Source organism: Nilaparvata lugens, chromosome 4 (genome assembly GCF_014356525.2).
Source record: "Nilaparvata lugens isolate BPH chromosome 4, ASM1435652v1, whole genome shotgun sequence".
Taxonomy (NCBI): Eukaryota; Metazoa; Arthropoda; class Insecta; order Hemiptera; family Delphacidae; genus Nilaparvata; species Nilaparvata lugens.
Genome location: NC_052507.1, coordinates 57,893,809 through 57,915,834, shown reverse-complemented (window position 1 = coordinate 57,915,834; position 22,026 = coordinate 57,893,809). Strand labels below are relative to the sequence as shown.

General features: G+C 39.3%; 2 protein-coding genes across 4 annotated transcripts in view; one reads left to right on the top strand and one right to left on the bottom strand.

Moving 5' to 3' along the window:
• Positions 1-19,057, top strand: part of LOC111051408 — a 97,498-nt gene extending 78,441 nt beyond the window's left edge. For all 3 annotated transcript variants that reach the window (XM_039425965.1, XM_039425967.1, XM_039425966.1), the window contains 5 exons: positions 234-332; positions 1,371-1,504; positions 3,073-3,249; positions 11,952-12,038; positions 16,480-19,057. In XM_039425965.1, coding sequence (XP_039281899.1) covers positions 234-332; positions 1,371-1,504; positions 3,073-3,249; positions 11,952-12,038 — 497 coding nt within the window. In that variant the 3' untranslated portion in view covers positions 16,480-19,057. The remainder of the gene's footprint in view (positions 1-233; positions 333-1,370; positions 1,505-3,072; positions 3,250-11,951; positions 12,039-16,479) is intronic.
• On the bottom strand, positions 12,700-15,469 carry LOC111051407 (serine/threonine-protein kinase PLK1). The gene has a single exon (XM_022337922.2). It carries the CDS (start codon positions 14,662-14,664, stop codon positions 13,024-13,026), a length of 1,641 nt encoding a protein of 546 aa, XP_022193614.2. The 5' UTR covers positions 14,665-15,469; the 3' UTR covers positions 12,700-13,023.
• Positions 19,058-22,026: the final 2,969 nt, after the last annotated feature.

Genomic DNA, 22,026 nt, shown 5'->3' with positions numbered 1-22,026 from the left:
CTTAATGGTTTGGTATCATATTAGATCTATTGTACTGTACAACGCTCTCCTGACTTCAAGCGTAAAATTAATAGATTTGCAACTGCCAATAGCAGCACTCAGCACTTGTTGGATATCCAATTCACTCACGAATTTCTCCTGATTGGGTTACAGTTTCTTGATTTTTTTCTTCAGAAATTTATGAGTTATCATATGTGAGTACAGACAATAATATATTTCTATTATTTTTTCAGTACTGTTTCCAGTGGTACATTTTTCCGAAGACAGAGAGTCGTTGAAGACATGTCTTTCAGATGAACACACTTTGGGAGAAGACTTCGTTCTGCATCAAGGTTTCTGCTGATAGTTTTCAACTTATCATTCATCCTATTGCGTAATAATTAGTTTATATATGACCGCTTACGGATTCCAAGAGTATATATAGACCTATTCGCTTACGGATTCCAAGAACAGAATGACCTGAAAAAAATGAATTTATTCACGACTGAGATCGTTGATCCATTTCCGTTTTGTTGTTGGGAAATCAAGATTATAACATTGCTCAGAGAGTTCAAGTTGCTGAAGTGAGCTAAAATACTTCAATATCAATATAAGTTCAAACATATTTGTGAATGTTTGTTTTAATGTAAATGATCATAAATCTCAAATTATACAGTTGTTGAAAAGGATGCATTGCCTTGAGAATCCCTTCAGTGGGGAATCTTCTATCAACTTTAATTACAAATGTATACCGTTCACCAATAAAAGCTTTAAATTCAAAAGAAAAATGTCTAAAATATCACAAAACAACCATCCAGCAAGAGAATTAATGTCTTCTTAGATAATTAGTTCATTGGTGATTCAAGGCTTCCGATTCTCTGCGTTACCAATTGCCTTCTTAAGAGAAAATTCCGGTTTTTCTGATGTATCAAATTATTGATAATGATCAAATAAGTTTTATTCGTCTAGAAAATATATTTTCTCATGAACTGATAAACAATTTTGAGATAGCATGTTTTGATAGTTCATTTTTTTCTTCATAGCAAAAAAGTATTCGGCAACAGTGCAGAAGTAGAAAAGGGTAGAGCTATCTGATTTGTCTAATGACAGACAAAACGGTTGCAATTTTAGCTTATTGTTGGAGTGAGGTAGGTACCTACTGACTAACGTGAATCTGGCCTTAGGAAAAAATATAGAAAGGTATTATTACGAAAGACATTCCAACTCACTATTCTTTGTTTTATGAAGCTGTGAATGCTAACATTAAGAATTTCCAACATGGGAGTAGGTGTGGATGTTTGATTTTATTTATCTAATTGCTGGAAAAAAACTTGAGATTGCTATTATTTTATATTTTCCGAATAAATGATAATTATGAGTGATATTTGCAGGTGTCTATAGAGAAGTGAGAAGCATCAAACCAGAGGGATGCCAAATACAAAATGGAGGATCACATGTCATTCCTTCGGCACACATTGGCTACATATTACTTGGCTTCAAAAGCCTAGATAAAAATTTCGATCAGGTATTCTAGAAAAACTACTAATTCATCCATCTTCCTACCTATACTCATCTTTTTCAGGTATTTCTGGTTAGGTAGTACTGGACTCATCATAGTCTTCATCATACCATTTTCATCAGCTAATTAGTTCTTACTTGAAATGATGATTACATGAACTTTCTTCATTATTTTCAATTACTTAATAATATAAGCATCTCAGTTTTAACTCAATGAATAGACTGAATTACCTGAGAAATTTTCAAAATAAGTGGAATCTCACTTGGAAACTTGTACCGCAAAAGTTTTTTTTCCTATAATTGCTTTTCAATAAAGGAATGCAGATGATATATTGTCAGAGCACGATAGTTATTGGAGATCGGGGGAATTGCAATAATAATAAAATTATCCCTGTGCTATCGGATAGAGTCATGATACATGATAAGTATTAATATAATTGTGCATCATTGAATAAATGAATATATCAATGTATTTTTATAATAAGTAATCAATATTGAATAGGATGAATCAGCCTGTATGATAATAAATTCAACATTAATGGAAATGGAATTATTCGGATTGAAATAAATATTCATCATTACCAATTTCAATAATTGAAGTAACTTATCAATTAAATAATCGAGTAATTGAACAATCGAGCTTTGAATAATGAACTACTATTCAAATGTCTCAGTACAAATAATTGCATATTGAGATAAACAGCGTACAAGATACGCGCCACGCGAACTCCACTGCTTATATGTCCGCTCGAAATCCGCTTGCTAAAAGCAAACTCCGCTTACAGACAGTCTTGAGCTTAGAAACATCTTTCTAGTGGTTTGGAGCCCACCTGTAATTGACTGTTCAACCTAATTAACCAATCAATTGAAGTGTATACTGTTACTACTCTATCTATATCTCCTATCACTTTTCCTTTCATAGCTATCTATGATCTTGACCTATGATCAAGTCTGCACAGAGCTTATGTGAGCATATTCCTCAACGAAACAATTAACAAATTTTATTCATCATTATATAAAGCTTCATAAAATTTAAAGATTTAGAGAAAATTCATATTTTTTAGAAAGGCCATAGCTGACAATTTGGAGCGAACACACACAGCAGCAGACAGACGAAGTAAAAATCCCTTCTCAGGTGCTTGAATGCTGAATGTAACAGACGTTCGTCTGTTTCCATTCATATCTTCTCATGCACGTCTGCATGCAGGCGTTTGATTTTTCTCCGTCTGGTTGCTGCTGTGGATTCGCTCCCAGACTTCCTACTTTATTCAGACTGTAATAGATTATAGTCATGATACGTAATTTAAATTTATTACTATGTGACAAATAATGGGTAAGGAGTGAGCTTCAATATTTCAGTCTGCATTGTCACAAATATGGCGTTTTGCTTTGAATAATGTAAATACTCAAATGAATTGATATCACAATTAATTCAAATTTAAATATTTCTTTCCATAATCAAATGAATTGGTGTCTCACCCAGATGTCTTCGAAACTTTTAGCAGGATAAAAGTTTTGTAGGATAAAATGATATCTTCTCAATCTCAACTGTTGAATGTATTTCTGCAATTTCAGGTAATGGTGGATAGCTGGAAAGACTGGACGGGAGCCCGCCATATCTACATGTACCTGCCGGATGAGTTGGGGTTGGCCAGAATCAGTTTCTACCACAGAGAGGCGCCAGACAGTCTCAACATGTTCATGTACCTTGTACTAGTCGAGTGCCATAATATCACCAATAGGGAACGACAGGTTTGTACAGCATTTTGATCATTGAGAGAGGTGATAATTATTGAAGGGTGGAAATATTATAAAGTATTTGAAGTTCTCGAGTATGGAGTATTAGAAAAAAGAGGCTTGGTTGTCAATAATTATTTATGAATATATTCAATCATCAATAATCATTCTCTTAATGGTAACTTCAAGGTTGACAAAAGATACCGAACGACCGTAATATATTGATACAAGAAAGCAGTGTCAACAAAAAATAATTTATTGGATTAGTGGGTGAGTTGACCTCTTACTTTATATTTAAAATGATTTCATTGAGAATATTGAAAGCATACCACTACAATAACCCAATCCTAATTTATCCCTATTTGGAGTTCTGGACGTACTCTAATATTGTTCAGGTGATAACTCAAGGGTGGACATATTATAAAGGCCGGTTCAATGTTTTAGAGTTTTGAGTATTGAGTAATAGAAGTTTAGTTCTCAATAATTATCCAATTATCAATGATTATTGATAATTATAATAATTATTATTGATAAAAGGCTCTTGAGTATTATTGTAAGGATAGTTCTGCAAGTGTTAAGAGTAGGTTCTGAAGAATTCAAACTGGAAGAAGTTCTCGTGTTCAAAGACACACTACTCATCGTGGATCATTATTCACTCTGTATAGTGATAAACAGGAGTGCCCCCCCCCCCAAGCCCACTAAGTCCAATAACCTTCCCAAGTATCTCAAATATTAGTAACAGCCCTTACTGAGTTGGTTTATATGAGAGAATACATTTATAATATTGGTTTACATTAATAAAATCAAATACAGTAGGCCTATATGAGTAGGTCATTTGGAACAGTCATAGCTAGAAGTTACTTTATATAGTTCCACATCATTCATTTGTAATAATATGATACCTCCCTCGCGTTCGCTACCTTTCAGCCTGCCGCTCCGCTCTGCTCCCCACGCCATGCATCAACCAAATGAGTGGTTGACCCACCCGCCACCAGGGTGCGCCTCAGTCGCCGCCACCCGTTCCTGCGTTTCTATTGGCCGAGCACCGCCGGCCAATAGCAGCGCAGGTGAACTCGGGGACTGTGAATAAAAGGGGGCTACTCAGCTACCCTCGATAGCACTTGCTCACTAGCAGCCTTCCACTGAAGAGCCAGAAGAGACCACCAGCCGAGACCACTACCAGAGACCACTACCAGCCGAGACCACTACCGAGACCAGGAGCAGAGCAGCGAGCAGGCCAATGAGGGAACCACGGCGAGACTAACCGCAACCTGAGGTGTCTTCCTTGTCTACTACCCAGCCGATGCCTAGGAGGAACCAAGCAGGCCGCCGAATCCAGAAGAGGAGGGCCCTACGTCGGGTTCGCCAGGTGGAGGACAGGCTGAGGCTGTACACCGCCGCGCCAGCTGCGCCCCAAGACTTAGCGCCCCAGCCTAACAACTGGCGCGCGGTTCTGGATGCGTGGGTTGGGTGCCGAACTGACATCAGAGTGTGTGCAGCGGAAGCCTACGACCCTGCCTGCCCGGGGTTTGGCCGAAGGCCCCTTCTAAACGAGGAAGTGGTCGAGGAGGTCCTCCCGGCGGAGATTCGGCACGACCTCTGGCTAGTAGATCACCCGGTCAGCTCTCTCCGTAGCCCGGGTAAACCAGAGTGGAGACTGCGAACCATTGATTTGAGCCCCTGCCGGCCTGCTCTCACACCAGACGGACCTGCCCGGGACCCTTGCGCGGCGTGGTATCGCGCCAGTTGACGACTACTAAACATCTAGCCTGCCTTGGTCCCTTTTAGGGCCACCAGCAACAATCTTGGTCCCTTTTCAGGGCCACCAGCAACAAACTTGGCCCTTTTCAGGGCCACCAATAGCCATTTTTTTCAGACAGTGGTAACAAACCCCTCGCTCGACACGACTGACTAGCCCAATTGATGAACGAGCCACACCTTCCGCCATATCAATTATTGGCGCCTGCTAACGTGGGGCCACTCACTGTATGGAGATACAGTAACCCGTTACCACTGTCAAAACTTTTTTTTCAAACAAAATGTCAACCTAAATTTTCAACTAAATGTATGTCTTGAATTTTTCATCTAAATGTATGTCTTGAATTTTTCACACAAAAAATTCAAACTTATTTTCTTTCAACAAAATGTGTCTCTGAATCTTTCAATTCAGAATACCTGTCTGGAAACAGGCAATTTCCCAGTGGCGCCCATAACACCTGAACATGGTAACGACTAGAACCGGAGCCGGAGACAGTGGAGATACGACCACCGAAGATTCGATGCAGTCAACCAGCCAGCACACCGAGTCTACATTCGCCGGCTGGCCTGCACAGACCACCGGTCAAACCGACAGCAGCACGACGCAGCCGCCCGCTTCCACCAGCAAAACCGGGGCAACGCAGCCACCCGCCTTCACCAGCGAGCCTGCTCGACCAACCACCCTGCAACCCAGCACGCTGACCGTCAACCTGCCTGCTCCACCATCAACCTCTAGTCACGCCGCTACCGCAACCAGCAACATGGCCAACTTACCGGCTCCAGCCATCAGCTACACCGGCAACCTCAGCCAGCTGACCAGCATAGCGACCCTGCTACCGTTCTTCCGCGGCAAGCTCCATGAAGACCCCATCACCTTCATGCGACAGTGCACCGAGCTGCTACAGGGTCACCACATTCCCAGCTATACCTGGGTCATGCTTCTAAAAGCGCAACTACAAGACGACGCCGCCGCCTGGTGGAGAGACTACGGAGAATTCGTCACCACCTGGGAACAGTTCTGTGACGACATCAGGCCCGTTTCTCGGGAGCCCATAAAATCGCAGCCGCTCACCGGAATTTTATGGCACCACCCACAAACCGAACCAGCCAGTGGAGCGATTCATCTGTCAGAAGCTCCAACTACAGCAGCGCTTAGGAACCAACCTGGCTGAAGACAAGGTGATCGCCCTGCTCATCAGTCAGCTGAGTTCCAAGCTTCGCACCCTAGTTCGAGCTGCTCGTCCCACGAACTACGAAGAGCTGATCATGATCGCCAACGACCTGGAAACCGACCTCAACAGTCGACCAAAATATAAGCCGCCTCAACCCACGGCACCCACAGGGCCACCCCATCGAGAGCCGCCGCCGAGGTTCAACTACAACAAGCTTCCTCAGTGTCATTACTGCCCGGCCAAGCATTTTCATCGCGTCTGCCCAGAACTCGCAAAGAAACGGCAGGGAAACGGCGATACTGGAGAGACTCGGACTCCACCCCTCCAGCACGGAAAGTAGGAGTCCACTACACTAACGATGAGGTGCAAGACCCGCAGCGCCAGCCTCGCAGGTCACCACCCCAACTACAAGCGATAACCGTCACCGAACCGGCCAGCCAGTCATTCCTTGGTCACGCCACCATGGATCCTGCCAGTGTCACCAAGCCTCCTTCCAACGTCACTGAAGACCCCTCGCTCTTCTCGGCTGACGGAGACTCTCCACGGTACCTAGCAGCCGCATCTCCACGGGCTATCAAGAATGACCCAGTACCAGTCGTCACCTGGGTCACCGTCTCACAACAGCAACCGCGTCCGGCACACCCTTGCACGTGAACCACCCAGCCATCACTCATGACCGTCTTACTCACAACGGATCGATTGCCTACCCGTCACGCCACCGTAGACCCTGCTAGCGTCGCTAAGTCTCCTTCCAATGTCACCGAAGACCCCTTGCTCTTCCCGGCTGACAGAGACTCTCCACAGCACCCAGCAGGCGCGGCACTACTGGCCCGCGAGAGGACAGCATCATCAACCGACGATTAGCGCGTCATCGACCACCAGCCTGGTGAGGAACATGCAACTGTGACCCACACACACACGCCACCTACCGGGATCGCTGTCATGGACGGAGTCACCAACACTGCCCTTGCCGCAGTCGACGACCAGGTCACCAACACGGCCCCAGCCGCAGTCAGCCACCAGGTCACCAACACTGACCCAGCCGCAGTCAACCAGCCAGTCACCAACACTGCCCCAGCCGCAGTCAGCCACCAGGTCACCAACACTGCCCTGGCCGCAGTCACCAACAAGGTCACCAACACTGCCGCCCCAGTAGTCAACAACCACATCACCAGCCCTCCGCCCAGCCAAGCACCGAACCTAGCCGTGATCCAGATAGACGGACAGACTCTACCCCAGATCCCTGTCATCCTCGCGGGTAAACAACTACACACTCTACTCGATTCAGCCGCCACGCACAACTTCGTGAGAGCTGCCCACCTCGACCACGGTACACAGATCCAACCGCTGAAGCTACCTGTACTGCTGGCCAACCGTCCCACTAGCTGCGAAACGGCCATACAAGGACATCTGGAACTCCAGATCCAACAGCACATTCAAAATATTCCCTTCCTAGGTCTACCTGACCTACGCGAAGACATCATCTTGGGACAACCATGGTTTCGGGAGAATAAGGCAGTGCTTGACTTTGAGCAAGACAGGCTAATCTACGGCAATACGCAGCGAGATACGATCTTCTGGATAGCGCAACCACCAGTCTCAGTAGAGATGGACACTCACCTGGTTGACAAGTTACTAGAAGACAAGCCCAGCGACCAGCACCGACGGTTAACAGTATTACTGCAACAACACGCAAAATTGTTCATGGAGCAGATGCCACCCTCCATCACCACGGCCGCCACCATGACAATTCAACTCAACAGCTCAGAAATACACAGCCAGCGGCCTTACCGATACTCATGGGAGAAACTGCAAATTATCGAGTCTGAAGTTGCCGCCCTCAAGGAACGCAACCTGGTACAAGCCAGTGATTTGCCTTACAACTCTCCAATCGTCGTTGTCCCCAAGAAGGACGGCACATCACGGTTCTGCATTGATTACCGATGGCTGAATTCCATCACCGTTCCAGCCACGGCACCGCAGATGACCCTACAGGACGTCATTCGAAGCCTGGGAACTTCAAAAATATTCAGCTCACTCGACCTACGGATGGGATACTGGCAGGTACCACTCGCACCCCAGTCTCGATCTTACACGGCCTTCACCACTCCCTACTGTGAAAAGCTACAATTTAAGGTCATGCCTTTCGGCCTACGAAATGCACCCAGCTGCTTCCAATCCATGATGAACAAGGTACTGAGTGGATACGTCGACAAGTTCTGCTACGCTTATCTCGATGACATCATTGTGTACTCGGTTACCTGGGAAGAACACTTACTCTACTTAGCCAAAGTGTTTGAACGGTTAAATCTATACAATCTCTCTGTCTCAGCAGCAAAATGCCAGATCGGCCGCAAGCAACTTGAATACCTCGGTCACATAATCACCTCCGAGGGCAACCAAGCAAAACCGCAGGCTATCCTAGCTGTGACTTCTGCCCAACCACCCACCACCAGAAAGAAACTGCGAGAATTTCTCGGAGTAGTCGGCTGGCTACGAGAATTTTTACCCAACGCCGCTGACGTTTGTGCGCCTCTGTCTGAGCTACTTAGCACGAAGACGCGATGGAAATGGTCACCAACAGAAGAGACAGCTTTCCGCCGCCTACAAGCATTGACCGCCAACATCCAACCACTCTGTTGACCAGATTTCTCCCAGACCTTCATCCTACAGACAGACGCCAGCAAGGTCGGTATCGGGGCTGTCTTATACCAAGAAATCAACAATGATCGTAAGGTGATTGCATACGCCAGTGCCAAGCTGAACCACACGGAACAACAGTATCACAGTAATGAACAAGAGTGCCTTGCGGTTGTCTGGGCCATGAAGCGATATCGCCCTTACCTGGAAGGCAGGCCATTCATACTCCGTACCGACAATAAGGTGATAACCTGGTTACAAACTGCAAAGGACAGCCGCGCCAAACTCACTCGATGGGCCCTGCTCCTACAAGAATTTGACTTCACCCTAGAACACTGCCCGGGTAAAGAGAATCAGTTCGCCAATGCACTGTCACGGCAACCCGACAACGAAAAAGTTGAGGAGACCAGTCAACAACTAGAACGAACCATGCCTCCCAACATCCTGCCAGTCACCAGTGAACCCGCTACGCTAGCAAGCATCGCAACTGAAACTGAACTGTTAGAAGAGATTCGGAAAGCACAGGCCACAGACGACCAGATCAACGGGCAGGTGCAACGATGGATGGAGATCGAACCCCGACCGTTGGAGGATCAACCGGAACTGATCAAGTATTCCTCACCATTACCGCCTACACAACCGACTCTGGGAGAAGAAGACACGTGACGGTTGGCAAATAGTCATACCGCCCAACTTTCGCACCCGGCTACTGTTCCGCTATCACGACAATGATCTAATGGGACATCCAGGCTACGCCGAAACCTACCAAACATCACTACATACTACACTTGGCCCTGTATGAAGGCGCAGATAACCGCATAGGTACAAAATTGCCTGCTGTGTAGCTGCTCAAAAGCGTACAACCGGAATCACGAACCTACGCAACGACCGCGACGGTCTACTAGACCATGGGAAACCGTATGTCTCGATCTGATGGGCCCCTACCCACTCTCCAAGCGAAGAAATCGATTCATATTGGTCATCACTGATTCTTTCTCCAGGTGGATAGAAGCCTACCAGCTGCCTCACGGCGACGCCAACACGATTGGCCGCACGATGGATACGCACCTGTTTCCCAGATGGGGATACCCAAATATCCTACTCTCCGACAATGGCACTCAGTTTACGGGGGAACTATGGAACGAACTCTGCCTCAAATGGGGAGTCTTACACTACACCACGCCAATTTATCACCCCCGAGCCAACCCTACCGAGAGAAGGAACCAGGAACTCAAGAAGGGACTACGGATCCGCCTACAAGAACAACACCAAGAATGGGAGAACCAACTACCATCCGTGCTATTCACCCTGCGAAATCGACAGAACACGGCAACAAGATACAGCCCCAGTCAAATCCTGTTTGGCCAAACCCTTCCACGGCCAGGGGAATGGAGCCACTGGCCCAAAATCAACTCGAACCGCACAAAGACCATATTAACCAGCGTCTACACACGCTAACCGCAATCCAACGCGAAGCCGTGTTGAACCAAGAAAATTATCTCAATAGGAAGGGAGACCCGATAGCCGAGACACAGCCTCGTTACCAGATCGGCGACCAGGTGCTCACACGGAATCATCAACTCTCAAACAAGGCTCAGAAATTCCATGCGGGCCTAGCACCCAGATGGAAGGGACCATATACGGTCGCCCAGAACCAAGGAGCTGTCCACTGGATCACCCGTGACAACGAGACCATCAAGGTGTTTGAGACTCAACTACGCCCGGCTCCAACCACCGACCAGCAACATCTCTTGGAATAACAACCCACCTGTTGGGGGAGACCCTTCTGGTCTTATTTCTGTAATTATTGACCACAACCCACCTGTTGGGGGAGACCCTTCTGGTCTCACTTCTGTAAAATTATCGCCCAATGGCACTTTTGTATATTTTGTAAACATTGTATCTTGTTTTTTGCAATCAATAAATTCTCGCTGTGGCTACCTCAAACGGGGGGGGGGAATTGATATCTCCCTCGCGTTCGCTACCTTTCAGCCTGCCGCTCTGCTCTGCTCCCCACGCCACGTATCAACCAAATGAGTGGTTGACCCACCCGCCACCAGGGTGTGCCTCAGTCGCCGCCACCCGTTCCTGCGTTTCTATTGGCCGAGCACCGCCGGCCAATAGCAGCGCAGGTGAACTCGGGGACTGTGAATAAAAGGGGGCTACTCAGCTACCCTCGATAGCACTTGCTCACTAGCAGCCTTCCACTGAAGAGCAAGAAGAGACCACCAGCCGAGACCACTACCAGAGACCACTACCAGCCGAGACCACTACCGAGACCAGGAGCAGAGCAGCGAGCAGGCCAATGAGGGAACCACGGCGAGACTAACTGCAACCTGAGGTGTCTTCCTTGTCTACTACCCAGCCGATGCCTAGGAGGAACCGAGCCGGCCGCCGAATCCAGAAGAGGAGGGCCCTACGTCGGCTTCGCTAGGTGGAGGAGAGGCTGAGGCTGTACACCGCCGCGCCAGCTGCGCCCCAAGACTTAGCGCCCCAGCCTAACAACTGGTGCGCGGTTCTGGATGCGCGGGTTGGGTGCCGAACCGACATCGGAGTGTGTGCAGCGGAAGCCTACGACCCTGCCTGCCTGGGGTTTGACCGAAGGCCCCTTCTAAATGAGGAAGTGGTCGAGGAGGTCCTCCCGGTGGAGATTCGGCACGACCTCTGGCTAGTAGATCACCCGGTCAGCCCTCTCCGTAGCCCGGGTAAACCAGAGTGGAGACTGCGAACCATTGATTTGAGCCCCTGCCGGCCTGCTCTCGCACCAGACGGACCTGCCCGGGACCCTCGTGCGGCGTGGTATCGCGCCAGTTGACGACTTACTAAACATCTAGCCTGCCTTGGTCCCTTTTAGGGCATTTGGAACAGTCATAGCTAGAAGTTACTTTATATAGTTCCACATCATTCATTTGTAATAATGTAATTTATTGTGTAAGGGATATCTTTATAATGAATACAGTTTCTATACAATATCTTTGATTAATGAAATTGATAAACCCCAATTCGATATCTATATATAGATTGGTATTCTCAAATATTCACTTCTATCTTATTATTTCAAAAAATATGTATAATTCTCTTTTGATTGCTATTGACTATATTGATCTAATGAATGAATATTCTCCTACAATATAACTGTTTTTTCAGATTCGTCTATTGGATTTCGCCCAGAGAATGCGGGTTGAGAGGATGTCTGGGTATATCTCAGTGTATGGACAAACTTCAAATGATTAGGTATGATATCTATAGGCCTATTTGAAATCTGACCAATCAGAATCATTAGAGATTATGAGTAAACTCGTGATACTCATTCTTGACCCAAAAAAATAATAAGGATCCTTATATTGATACGGTAATATTATTATTATTGTCTTAGGTATTTTTGGAACTCTGTTCAATTGTAGCAATTTATATTTTCTTATTCATTCTACACAGATGACTGTCATTTATATAGAACATGATAATATTATATTGATTATAAATTTCTCATTGTGCTTGTGAGAGAGTTAAATATTTCAGAATTCAAATATCATAGGCCAAATGGGCAATCGCCGTCTAAGAACGAGAAAACTATTACAGTGATCTAAGTATAATACTATATTATTATTGGGACAAAGTGAGATGAAAATTAAAATAATTTAATAAAAGTGATTCGTAGATTAATGGATGGGGGAGTGGAGACGGAAAACTAATGACAGCCATCAGTGCTTTACATTATCCTCAATTTCCACCAATTTACATTCACCAATAATCTGACTAAATAAAAGTTATTGGCAGAGTAAAAGAGTATTGACAAAGTTATTACATAATGACAAGCACTGGCTGCCAGTATAACTAAGCATGAACTAGTTGAATCTAAATGTAGGTCTAAGAAATGAAAAACTCTGATAAAATACAATGAAATAGGTTTAATCTTTTGAAACTCCATGGTAAATGTTAAAATATCAGTTATAATAAAATTATTGGTACTGATGTACTCCAATGACAATGACAAAATATTGATGTCTCAACATAACATATTTGACTTATTTCTTCATAAAATAAAAGACTAATCAACTATAGAATAACGCTTCTAAACAAATCTTGAAAAAATTGAAGATAAAACAATTCTTTTATGCACTTAAATGACGGCTCAACGTTCAATCCGTTTCAAACACATTTAAAAACTATTTGAAAACAAAAAAGTATGAATTATCATTGGATGAGTTTACCTAAAGTTCTAGCTCTGTAACATTTTATCTATAATCGGTAAAATTTCCTTCAATTTTTTGTGCAGCATACGACTGCATCCATACGTTTTCAAAATATCCAAATGAAGCGTTTTCAGTTGATCAGTGTGATTGTTGAGAACAGTAACTGCATCCATAACTGGGCAAATTATCAATTTTATGTGATCGTATAGGAAGTTCACTTGAAATGTTGCGTTTGAGAGGTACATAACTACCAAATCTTGCGACGTGAAATATTTATGTAGAACAGGCACCATGGAAAACGGCTCTTGTTCCTCAGCGTTCTTATTATCATAAGCGTTTTTAAGATTTTCAAACATAAATTTTCTCAAAGAGTTCATTATTGTCAGTTTTTTGTTGAGTTCATTGGGTATCTTATCCACGTTGAAGTAGTACTCTGTTTCGTTCGCTTCGGGAATGTAGTACCCGTTCTTACCGCTAGGTAGCATGACCATCGTGGAATTGTCGTTGAATAGCATACCTACCGTGTTATCGTTGTACTTGAAACTGAAACCATACACATGTGTGAAATCCGTCCATGAATTTACCCAAATAAAAGGTCTCAATCGAGGATCTTCTGCATCTTCGTCACAACCTATTTCTGTCTCACTCTTCAACACAATCAATTTCAGACAGTTTTTGATTTTCACCAACATTTCGCTCAGTTCCTGCTCGGTGAACTTCATTCTCCTTGTAGACAAATCCGATTGATCAGCATCTTTCAGCGGGTGTACCTTTCTGTCTCCTGCATTTACCAATGCTTGCGTTCTGGGGGGCATTATGATACAAGTTGACGGTAGGTAGTCAGGGATGAATCCCATGGTGAGAAAATGGTTTGCTGAGAGTTCTTCGATGTTGGGACGTTGTTGAGGATCAACTTTCAAGGTGATCGATATAAAATTCGCAGCGCATTTGGGGACGATTGCCGGGATAGTGTATTTACATTTCAAAATTTTATCGTAGGTTTCTTGTTTGGATTGAGTTTGGAAGGGCGGCGTGCCCACAAGAAGTGAGTACAGTATACAACCCGTAGCCCAAACATCGACTTCAAAGCTGTGTCCTTTTTGAGATAGAACTTCGGGAGCAATGTAGTTTGGAGTGCCACACATTGAAAATCTTCTAGTTTTCCCTAAACAAACTGCAGCCAATCCAAAATCGGCAATTTTTACCGTCATCGTACTGCTGATCAACAAATTCCCCAGCTTTAAATCTCTGTGGATTATGTTTTTCTGGTGTAGAAACTTGATTCCGCAAACAATTTGTTTCATGTAATACTTTGACTCAAAAGCTGTAATGCATTTTCTGCGTTTGATCAGCTCAGACATTGACCGATTTGCGCATAGCTCAAGCAACAAATAAATGTAATTGCTGTCTTCAGTGTAACCGAAAAACTTGACAACATTCCGGTGATCTAGTTTTTTATGGATGTTGATTTCTTGCATGATTTTGTGTTCAACTTTGAAATCACTAATCACTTTTTTGGACAAGCACTTGCCAGCAACACTCTCGTTGCTCCCCACCCTAGTTAAGGCATAGCATTTCCCAAAAGTACCTTTCCCCATATACTGGCCCCTATAAAATTGATATCCTTGAGTAGTAATTTTATCTGGAACAATTTCTTTTAACGCCATGTTTTTATTTCTCCAGCGTACTTTTTCAAATGTCCCAAATAGTAGAATCAGGTAACAATAGAAAGTGATTGAATTAGATATTTTACCATTCGTGAATTACAAACATTTGTTGTTGTAGCTCACATGATTATAGCCTTTGCAAACAGTAGAAAAAAAACTTCCTCCTATCAAATTGAAATTCTTAAATTCTCTTGAACTCGAAGCTGTCTCAAATTACAAGAGAAGAAATTCAATAACAAGTTTCGTGTCTTCTTCACAGTTTGAATGTATTATATTATTCGAGAATTTAGTAACGAAAAAAAACTTCATTCACCTTGATTGCTTCAACTGTCCCAAAAACATGAATTGAATGTAGGCTAACATAATAAGTGACTCAATCACAATCACAAAAAAGCCTATCATTTATTTTTCAAAGCTTGAATGGTACTGTACAAATATAGTTTACAATTGGAAAATAATCATTCAATAAAGAATCTTGTTCAAAATCAAATATTTCTCTTTAGCAAATAATACTGGATTTTACTAACCAACAACTTTCTATCTCCAGCATTTTCCATCACAGTGAATATAATTATTCAATAGTTTTGAATAAACCCATTCATTTTCTTTGTAATTATTTAAAAATAGATATTGACTTTTCAATGCTTGATCTGAATTATACCAGATTTTGTAAATATTCTACGTGAATTAAAAATAAACAAAGTTAAATTCGTGTTTTGTAATAAAAAACTAACATTTTCTGGATAATGTTTATGACTATCAGATGATGTGAATCTAATATGTCAGGATCAGGCTTTTGTATTTTCTGACTGAAATTCATCAAGCTGCATCAACATCAGCTGACTGTTGCTGTTACTGGGTCAATACTCTGCATGTTATGAGCCCAGTTGCACAAAAGCCGGTTAAATTTTAACAGTGATTAATCTCATGAGAACTAATCAAAGGAGGCTTTTTTGGATAAACTGCTTTTTTGAAAAACGGCTTCTCTGATTGTTTCTGTATGTTATTCTTCTCTGTTGTTAATGTATTTCTCTTTACACACACACCGATTTTTGGACGTAATTTTTTCTCGTCCTTATAAGTTTTATTATATTAAGCATAACTTGACAAACAGGTGAAGTGTTCATGTGTTTGCCAAATTCCGTTCAATCTGATAGATTATTATAGGTTCTGATGATGTACCGGTACTGCTTTATTCAGGAATATTCTGTATTTTTGGGTTATACTGAGCTCCAGTGTATATTCTGAGTTCAACTATCTATTCTATGAGATCACTCTTGCACTAGAATACTATCATGAAGACATGAACTTCAGATATTCTGATACCATACTGAGTTTGAGAGATAGATATATTTTCTTCATACTAGTTTTCAAAAAAGATTGGTAATTAAATTGTGTATTCCACATTTTGTATACTTTATAATGTTGAGACTTCCTATTTATAATTTTTCAACTTTGTTTCAATCAACTTTATTCTTATACAAGATTCACTCTGGAATGGAAATGTATTTCATACGCTCTTGTCATTTTTATTTTATTTGGAAAGCATTGAGTGATTTACATTTTTGTTCAATACCTTATAGGGAGCAATTTCTACTTTTATTGAAAATGATGTTAAGAATTAAAATAGGCCTGAATTGTTTAAGAATATTGAGTTGGTAACTCTTATTTGAATAGCATCTCACTTTATTAAGCTTTTTGATCCAAGGAAAAAAACCCCAACTATATAGCCTATAATGATTTGTTGTTTATGTTCATGTATATGCTCTGTACATTTGGAATACTATAATAAGATTGTGTTTTTGATTATTTCAGATTTCAACAGAGGAGGATAATTCAAAGTCCATTTCTTTTTCATTATCAACAAAACAGAGTGTATAATTTTAATCATCCGAATAATAGAGAAGAGTACTTTTAAAGAAAAGCTGTGTAATATGAACAGAAAATTCAAATGTCTAAATATCTTCTAAAATAATATAATATAGAAAAAAAGCTTCATGTGAAGTTGGTGCTGCTTGCCTTTTCTGTAAGTGTGTGTGTGATGTGGTGTGCTGCTGATTTTATAATCATTTTTAAAAAATTATAATTTTTATAATCAACCTAAAATAAGGCTTGAAGTACTTTATTGTTCAAGTTTGATAACAATTCAATTTTTCAGAGAAGCTTAATGGAGATTAGGATACTCTAAGTCTAAAGTCGTCCAAGAGCAGAGCTTATAGTTCCTCTTCTAGTGCCTCTCATAGAGAATAATGAATGGCTTTTGCTCTTTAGAATATCAAATAAAATTCTCATCTCAATTCTAAATTCATATCTAGATTAGAACTTAATTCTATTCATATAATTTTATTTATATAATTCTATTCTTGATCTTTTTTATTCGATATTCTCCAATATTCTTATGCAGTGGGACGTTTAAACTTACTACTATAAGAATTAGAGTACCGTAATAATTATTATCAGTCATTGAAGAGAGTACGGTATTGTAAAATTGATGTATGCTTGATAACTATCCAGGTGATAATATGAAACAATATTAGAATAACACTTGAGTTACAATATCAATGTATCAATTTTGAAACCGATAGGTACATATTTCAGGTTGAAAAATTGTTATTTTTCAGTCATCTTTGAATAATGTTTAATATTATATTATTTTGATGATATGATATAAATTTATATTCAATTATTTTGAATAATTATTTTTATATTCCACTATAGCCTATTTATATTCTATAATTGAGCATTCAAATAGCCCTATTGGATTACGTTATTGATAGATATTATATTTATTTTAAGATTTTTGAATGATCACTTCCTTGTTTCTGGAACATTCCAGTTCAATGATTATTGAGAAAATTCAATTCATTACTTTATATAATTATCTATTGTATGAATAAGTGATATAATAATGAGTTCTTCTTATCCTTCCTTGTAAATAACTGTAATTATAAGTACAGGCTTGTATGATGATTTTATAATAATTATGATTTTTTTTTCATAAAATAGAATCATAGTACACTTTAAAATCAATAAAATAAAACAACAATACAAATTGTATTCTATAAATACTGTACAATAATATAATTATATTTTATAAATACAAGAAAGTAGTCCTGAATTCATAGATTTTGAATGATATAATTATTTTATCTGTGTTGGAATAATTACTATCGCAAAAATGGGGTTTTGATAGTTTCAAAGGATTACAGATTTACTCATTTTTGTTCGTCTGTATTGATTTAGGCTATTCAAGATTATAAAACAGTCTTCTTGTATGACATATTTATAGAAATTGACATTCCAATAGATGAAAGTTGATATTACATAATGAATCGATGAAATCGATGAATCGAGAGAAATTCATTCCATATAATATTATAAGACATACTAGACTTAAAGATTTATAGAATAGCCAAATTAATAAAAACATTATAAAACTTTTAGTACCTACCTTTTTATTAAAATATTTTTAAGTTCTAAAAAACATTATAAACGTTTCAAAAATGTTTTAATAAAAGGTTACTACAAGTTTCATTTTGTTTTTATTGATTTGAATAGAGAAACCTGTATAAGTGAAGTGATTTTATAGAATAGTCAATATAGTAGCTAACTTATATTTATATAGCTATTCTCTGGTCCATAGTAATGTTGCACTGTTGACAGAATTCAAAACTTATGATAATATGGGAAATTACATTTCTTAAGTTTCAATGCAGGTTTTAGCAACATAGGAAAGGGTTATTATGTTTTTTATTGTATTTTTAGTTGATACACATCAAATTAAACTGAATAATATATTAATTAAAAACAATGATTATAAGATTGATTTTATTGAACGATGATTGACTAGTAAATTAATTATTAATATTTATCTCCATATTTATCTGATACATTTCAAAATAGTGTTGATCTTTCTGGTTCAAAACCTATAGAAAATTATGTTTATGACTCATAATATCGCATTATTATTTGACATTATATAAGAAATTTCAATAGGCATACTATTCTCGGAATGTTTATTTCGTTTCAATCTAACAATAGAATAAGAGACCCCAAATCTAATATAATAATAATTTTCATCTAATAACTAATATCTCCAAGTGGATTGAACAAAGTGTTATCGAATAATTCTTGTTGACCGAATCTAAGAGATTATGCTAGCTCTCAGTATTTCAAGATCAAAATAAAAAGAGTGTTATTAATTTTAGACAAATTATTATATTTTGTATTCATTGGATTTTAATAGGGATACTTTTGAGACTAATGATCTCTTGGCTACATAGAAATGGTTAGATGTATATTGTATAATATTGCAAACTATTTTCTATTGTTCGTTTGTTGATAATAATAGTTGTGATATTTTATAATAATAATGTATGATGCTATTTCAAAACTTTTTATTTTTCTGAATATCAATACACCTGAACAAACCAAGATCATATAAGCTATTCTCAAGAACGTCTTGATTGACATAAATTATATTTTGGCAATAGGTATCCTTGATAACGTTCTCAGCCAAGCATACTCTGGTTGCATGATTACTGGCATAAATTATTGAATTGACTAGACTTGTGCTTAGGTGATGTGAAGTATGATGACTTAGGTCCGGTTGCACAAAAGCCGGTTAAATTTTAATCGTGATTAATTTCTCGAGAACCAAACGGGGAAGCCTACTTTTCAAAAAAACCTTCTCCGATTGGTTCTCGTTAAATTAATCACGATAGATTGGGATTGAGGGCATGAGGATTCTCAGCTGCCCAAATATGTTAGTTGTGGACGTTAACGATAGCTGTTCTTGTAAAGTGTGCCTCATCGGTAAATAAAACGGTTGTTAAAAAGTTTGGGTAAACAAGTTTTACTAAAAACCATCGGCAAATACCAGCACGGTGAATACAGTCTCGTGGCAATAGAGTATGAACTTTCTGGAGGTGGTATGGATGTAATTGTTGCTCTTTTAGTATCCTCCAAATGATAGATTGATTGACATTAAACTGCATGACAATTCTTGTGTTCTTCTCGGGATGTTCTAAATTTCATTAAGAACTTGTTCTTCTAACTCAACAGTCTTAGTAGATCGGGGTCTGCCTGCATAAATGTGCTCTTTGGATATCAAAGAATCTGTCTCAAGTTAAGGAACTGGAATAACCAACCGGCTTTTTAAAAAGAATTATTTATTTCAACATACTAATACATCTAATACATGGTTATAAGCGATGTACGCTCTACGAGCTCTGGCAACAGACTGACTCGAAAAAGCAACTAAACTAATGGCTAGTAAATAACAATGCATAGCTACATCAGCATTATAAAGGGGGTTACCAAATGTAACTCCTCCCCCCCAAGTGTGAAGCTGCCCTCAGCTTCAAAAATAAAATAGTATTAAGTCCAAGTACAAAAATTAAGTATTAGTTACATGGCAATCTTGGATACATTTGTTGGGAATCGGTATTAACAATATCGTTATCCACGCCAGAATTACAATTATTTGAGTTAGAAATGGACAGTTTTTGCCAAATTATTTTAATAAAAATGAATATCAATAAAATTACAACCAAAATAAATAATATAGTAATTACAACAATATAGATGATTCTATTGTCTTGTAGAGGTAATTCATCAATAATATCAAGTTGTTGAAATTTTATGTTTGCAGTATGTACTTCATCAAAACTAAAATTAGAAATCTTCTTATTTTCTATAAGTTTAGTTGGCACAATAACTTCATTTTCCCAAAATATGTTTGGTCTGTAATATCCAATTAAAGTCTCTGAGTTATCAATTTTTAACAATTTAGTTTTTCTGTTTGGAAAGAGAGTAACATTTTTCTTCTTGGCAGAACTGTAAATTATACATGAACTTACATTAAATAATATAAAACTATCAATTATGTTAATATATTTCACTAAAGAAGATCCATCTTTTAAAACTAATTTATTACATCCATTTAAATCTCTATCATCTAACAATTGTTCAATACATAAATTTTCAATACGACTTATATTACTACAATAATAATTATCATTGATAAGTTCGCAAGTTCCAAAAAATAATTTATCATTACGGAGTACAAAAGAAGGATGTACAATTGTTGTTACAATTTCATTTTCTTGAATGACAGGATATGACAACAGGAAAAATGTTTCATAAATTGCCGACTGTAGCGGTACTTCAATGAAATAAGAAATGTGGTCTTTAAACATTGCACAATGGACTTTGCTGAGTTTCCATATTACACTGACATCGTTTGAAATGAAGCTAAAATTCGAATTTCGGTGCATGAGAAAAAGTTCATCGTGAGAAATAATAGTCGAGTGGAGTACATTCAATTTACAAAATTCTAAGCTTGTTACAATATCAGAAATTTTATTATTTAAAAGCAAGAGAGAGTCAAATAACAATGAGGATTGCTGATTAAGTTCGATTCTGTTTGATTCATTATACAATGAATTAAAGTAATTACTGATTTTCATATTATTTGATCGTATTGTTTTCATTTCATTGTTGAATTCCTCCATTAATTTATGATTAACAGCAAATTGTTTTTCTACATTATTACTAAGATGGTATTCGTTTGATTGCACAGTTTGTAAAATTTTATCATATCGTTCCTTATCGTTAGCGTCCATATTACCAGTGAGCCAAGAAAGTGCAGATCCTACACTATTAAAAGGCCTCGTTTTTGTCTATAATTAATTGATTGGATTTGATTTAATTTACTCTTCGTATACTTTAAATTTAATTTCATGATGCTTAGGCGACTCTTATCAATATCCTTATTAGCTAAAAAATCAATAAATGTTTCTATATTACTTAATTCTAATCTTAAATAGCTAGTACTTATTTTATGAACATATGTGTATGTCGTGTTAACAATAAAGGAGTTCTGAATTTTAATGGGAGCAACACCGGAGGATTTGCTCAGATCAATCATTTCATAAGGTGCTGCTGGGGCCAGCAACAGGAGAAGTAGGATTGGTATCATCGTGTCCTGTAACACATAAGTTCTTTCGTTTCACCAGTTTTTTGGGGCGTTTCATTCTATTGGGGTGTACTTTAAATGGGCGTTTCTGAATTGCTCGAGGGTTCGTAGCTAGTTTATCGTCTTTACTGTAGTTTACTTTGAAGAATTTCGGTTTAGTTTTTTTGTTAAAAGTTGTTTTAATGTAAGGTTCTTTTTCAATTTCTACATCCTTTTCACGATTGACATTCAGTTGTTCAGTGCGTGTTTGTTTTTCGGATTCAATTTTATTCTTTATCAACTTGTGAACTAAGTTCATTCTTTCTAAATATTGGTGAGACTGTTGTTCTGTCACCAATCTTTCCGTAACTCTGTTAACAAAAGGATTGTTTGATATGCCATAA

Bases quoted from the DNA above. Each gene is read 5' to 3' on its own strand.
- LOC111051407 (XM_022337922.2), bottom strand. From the start codon at position 14,664: ATGGCGTTAAAAGAAATTGTTCCAGATAAAATTACTACTCAAGGATAT.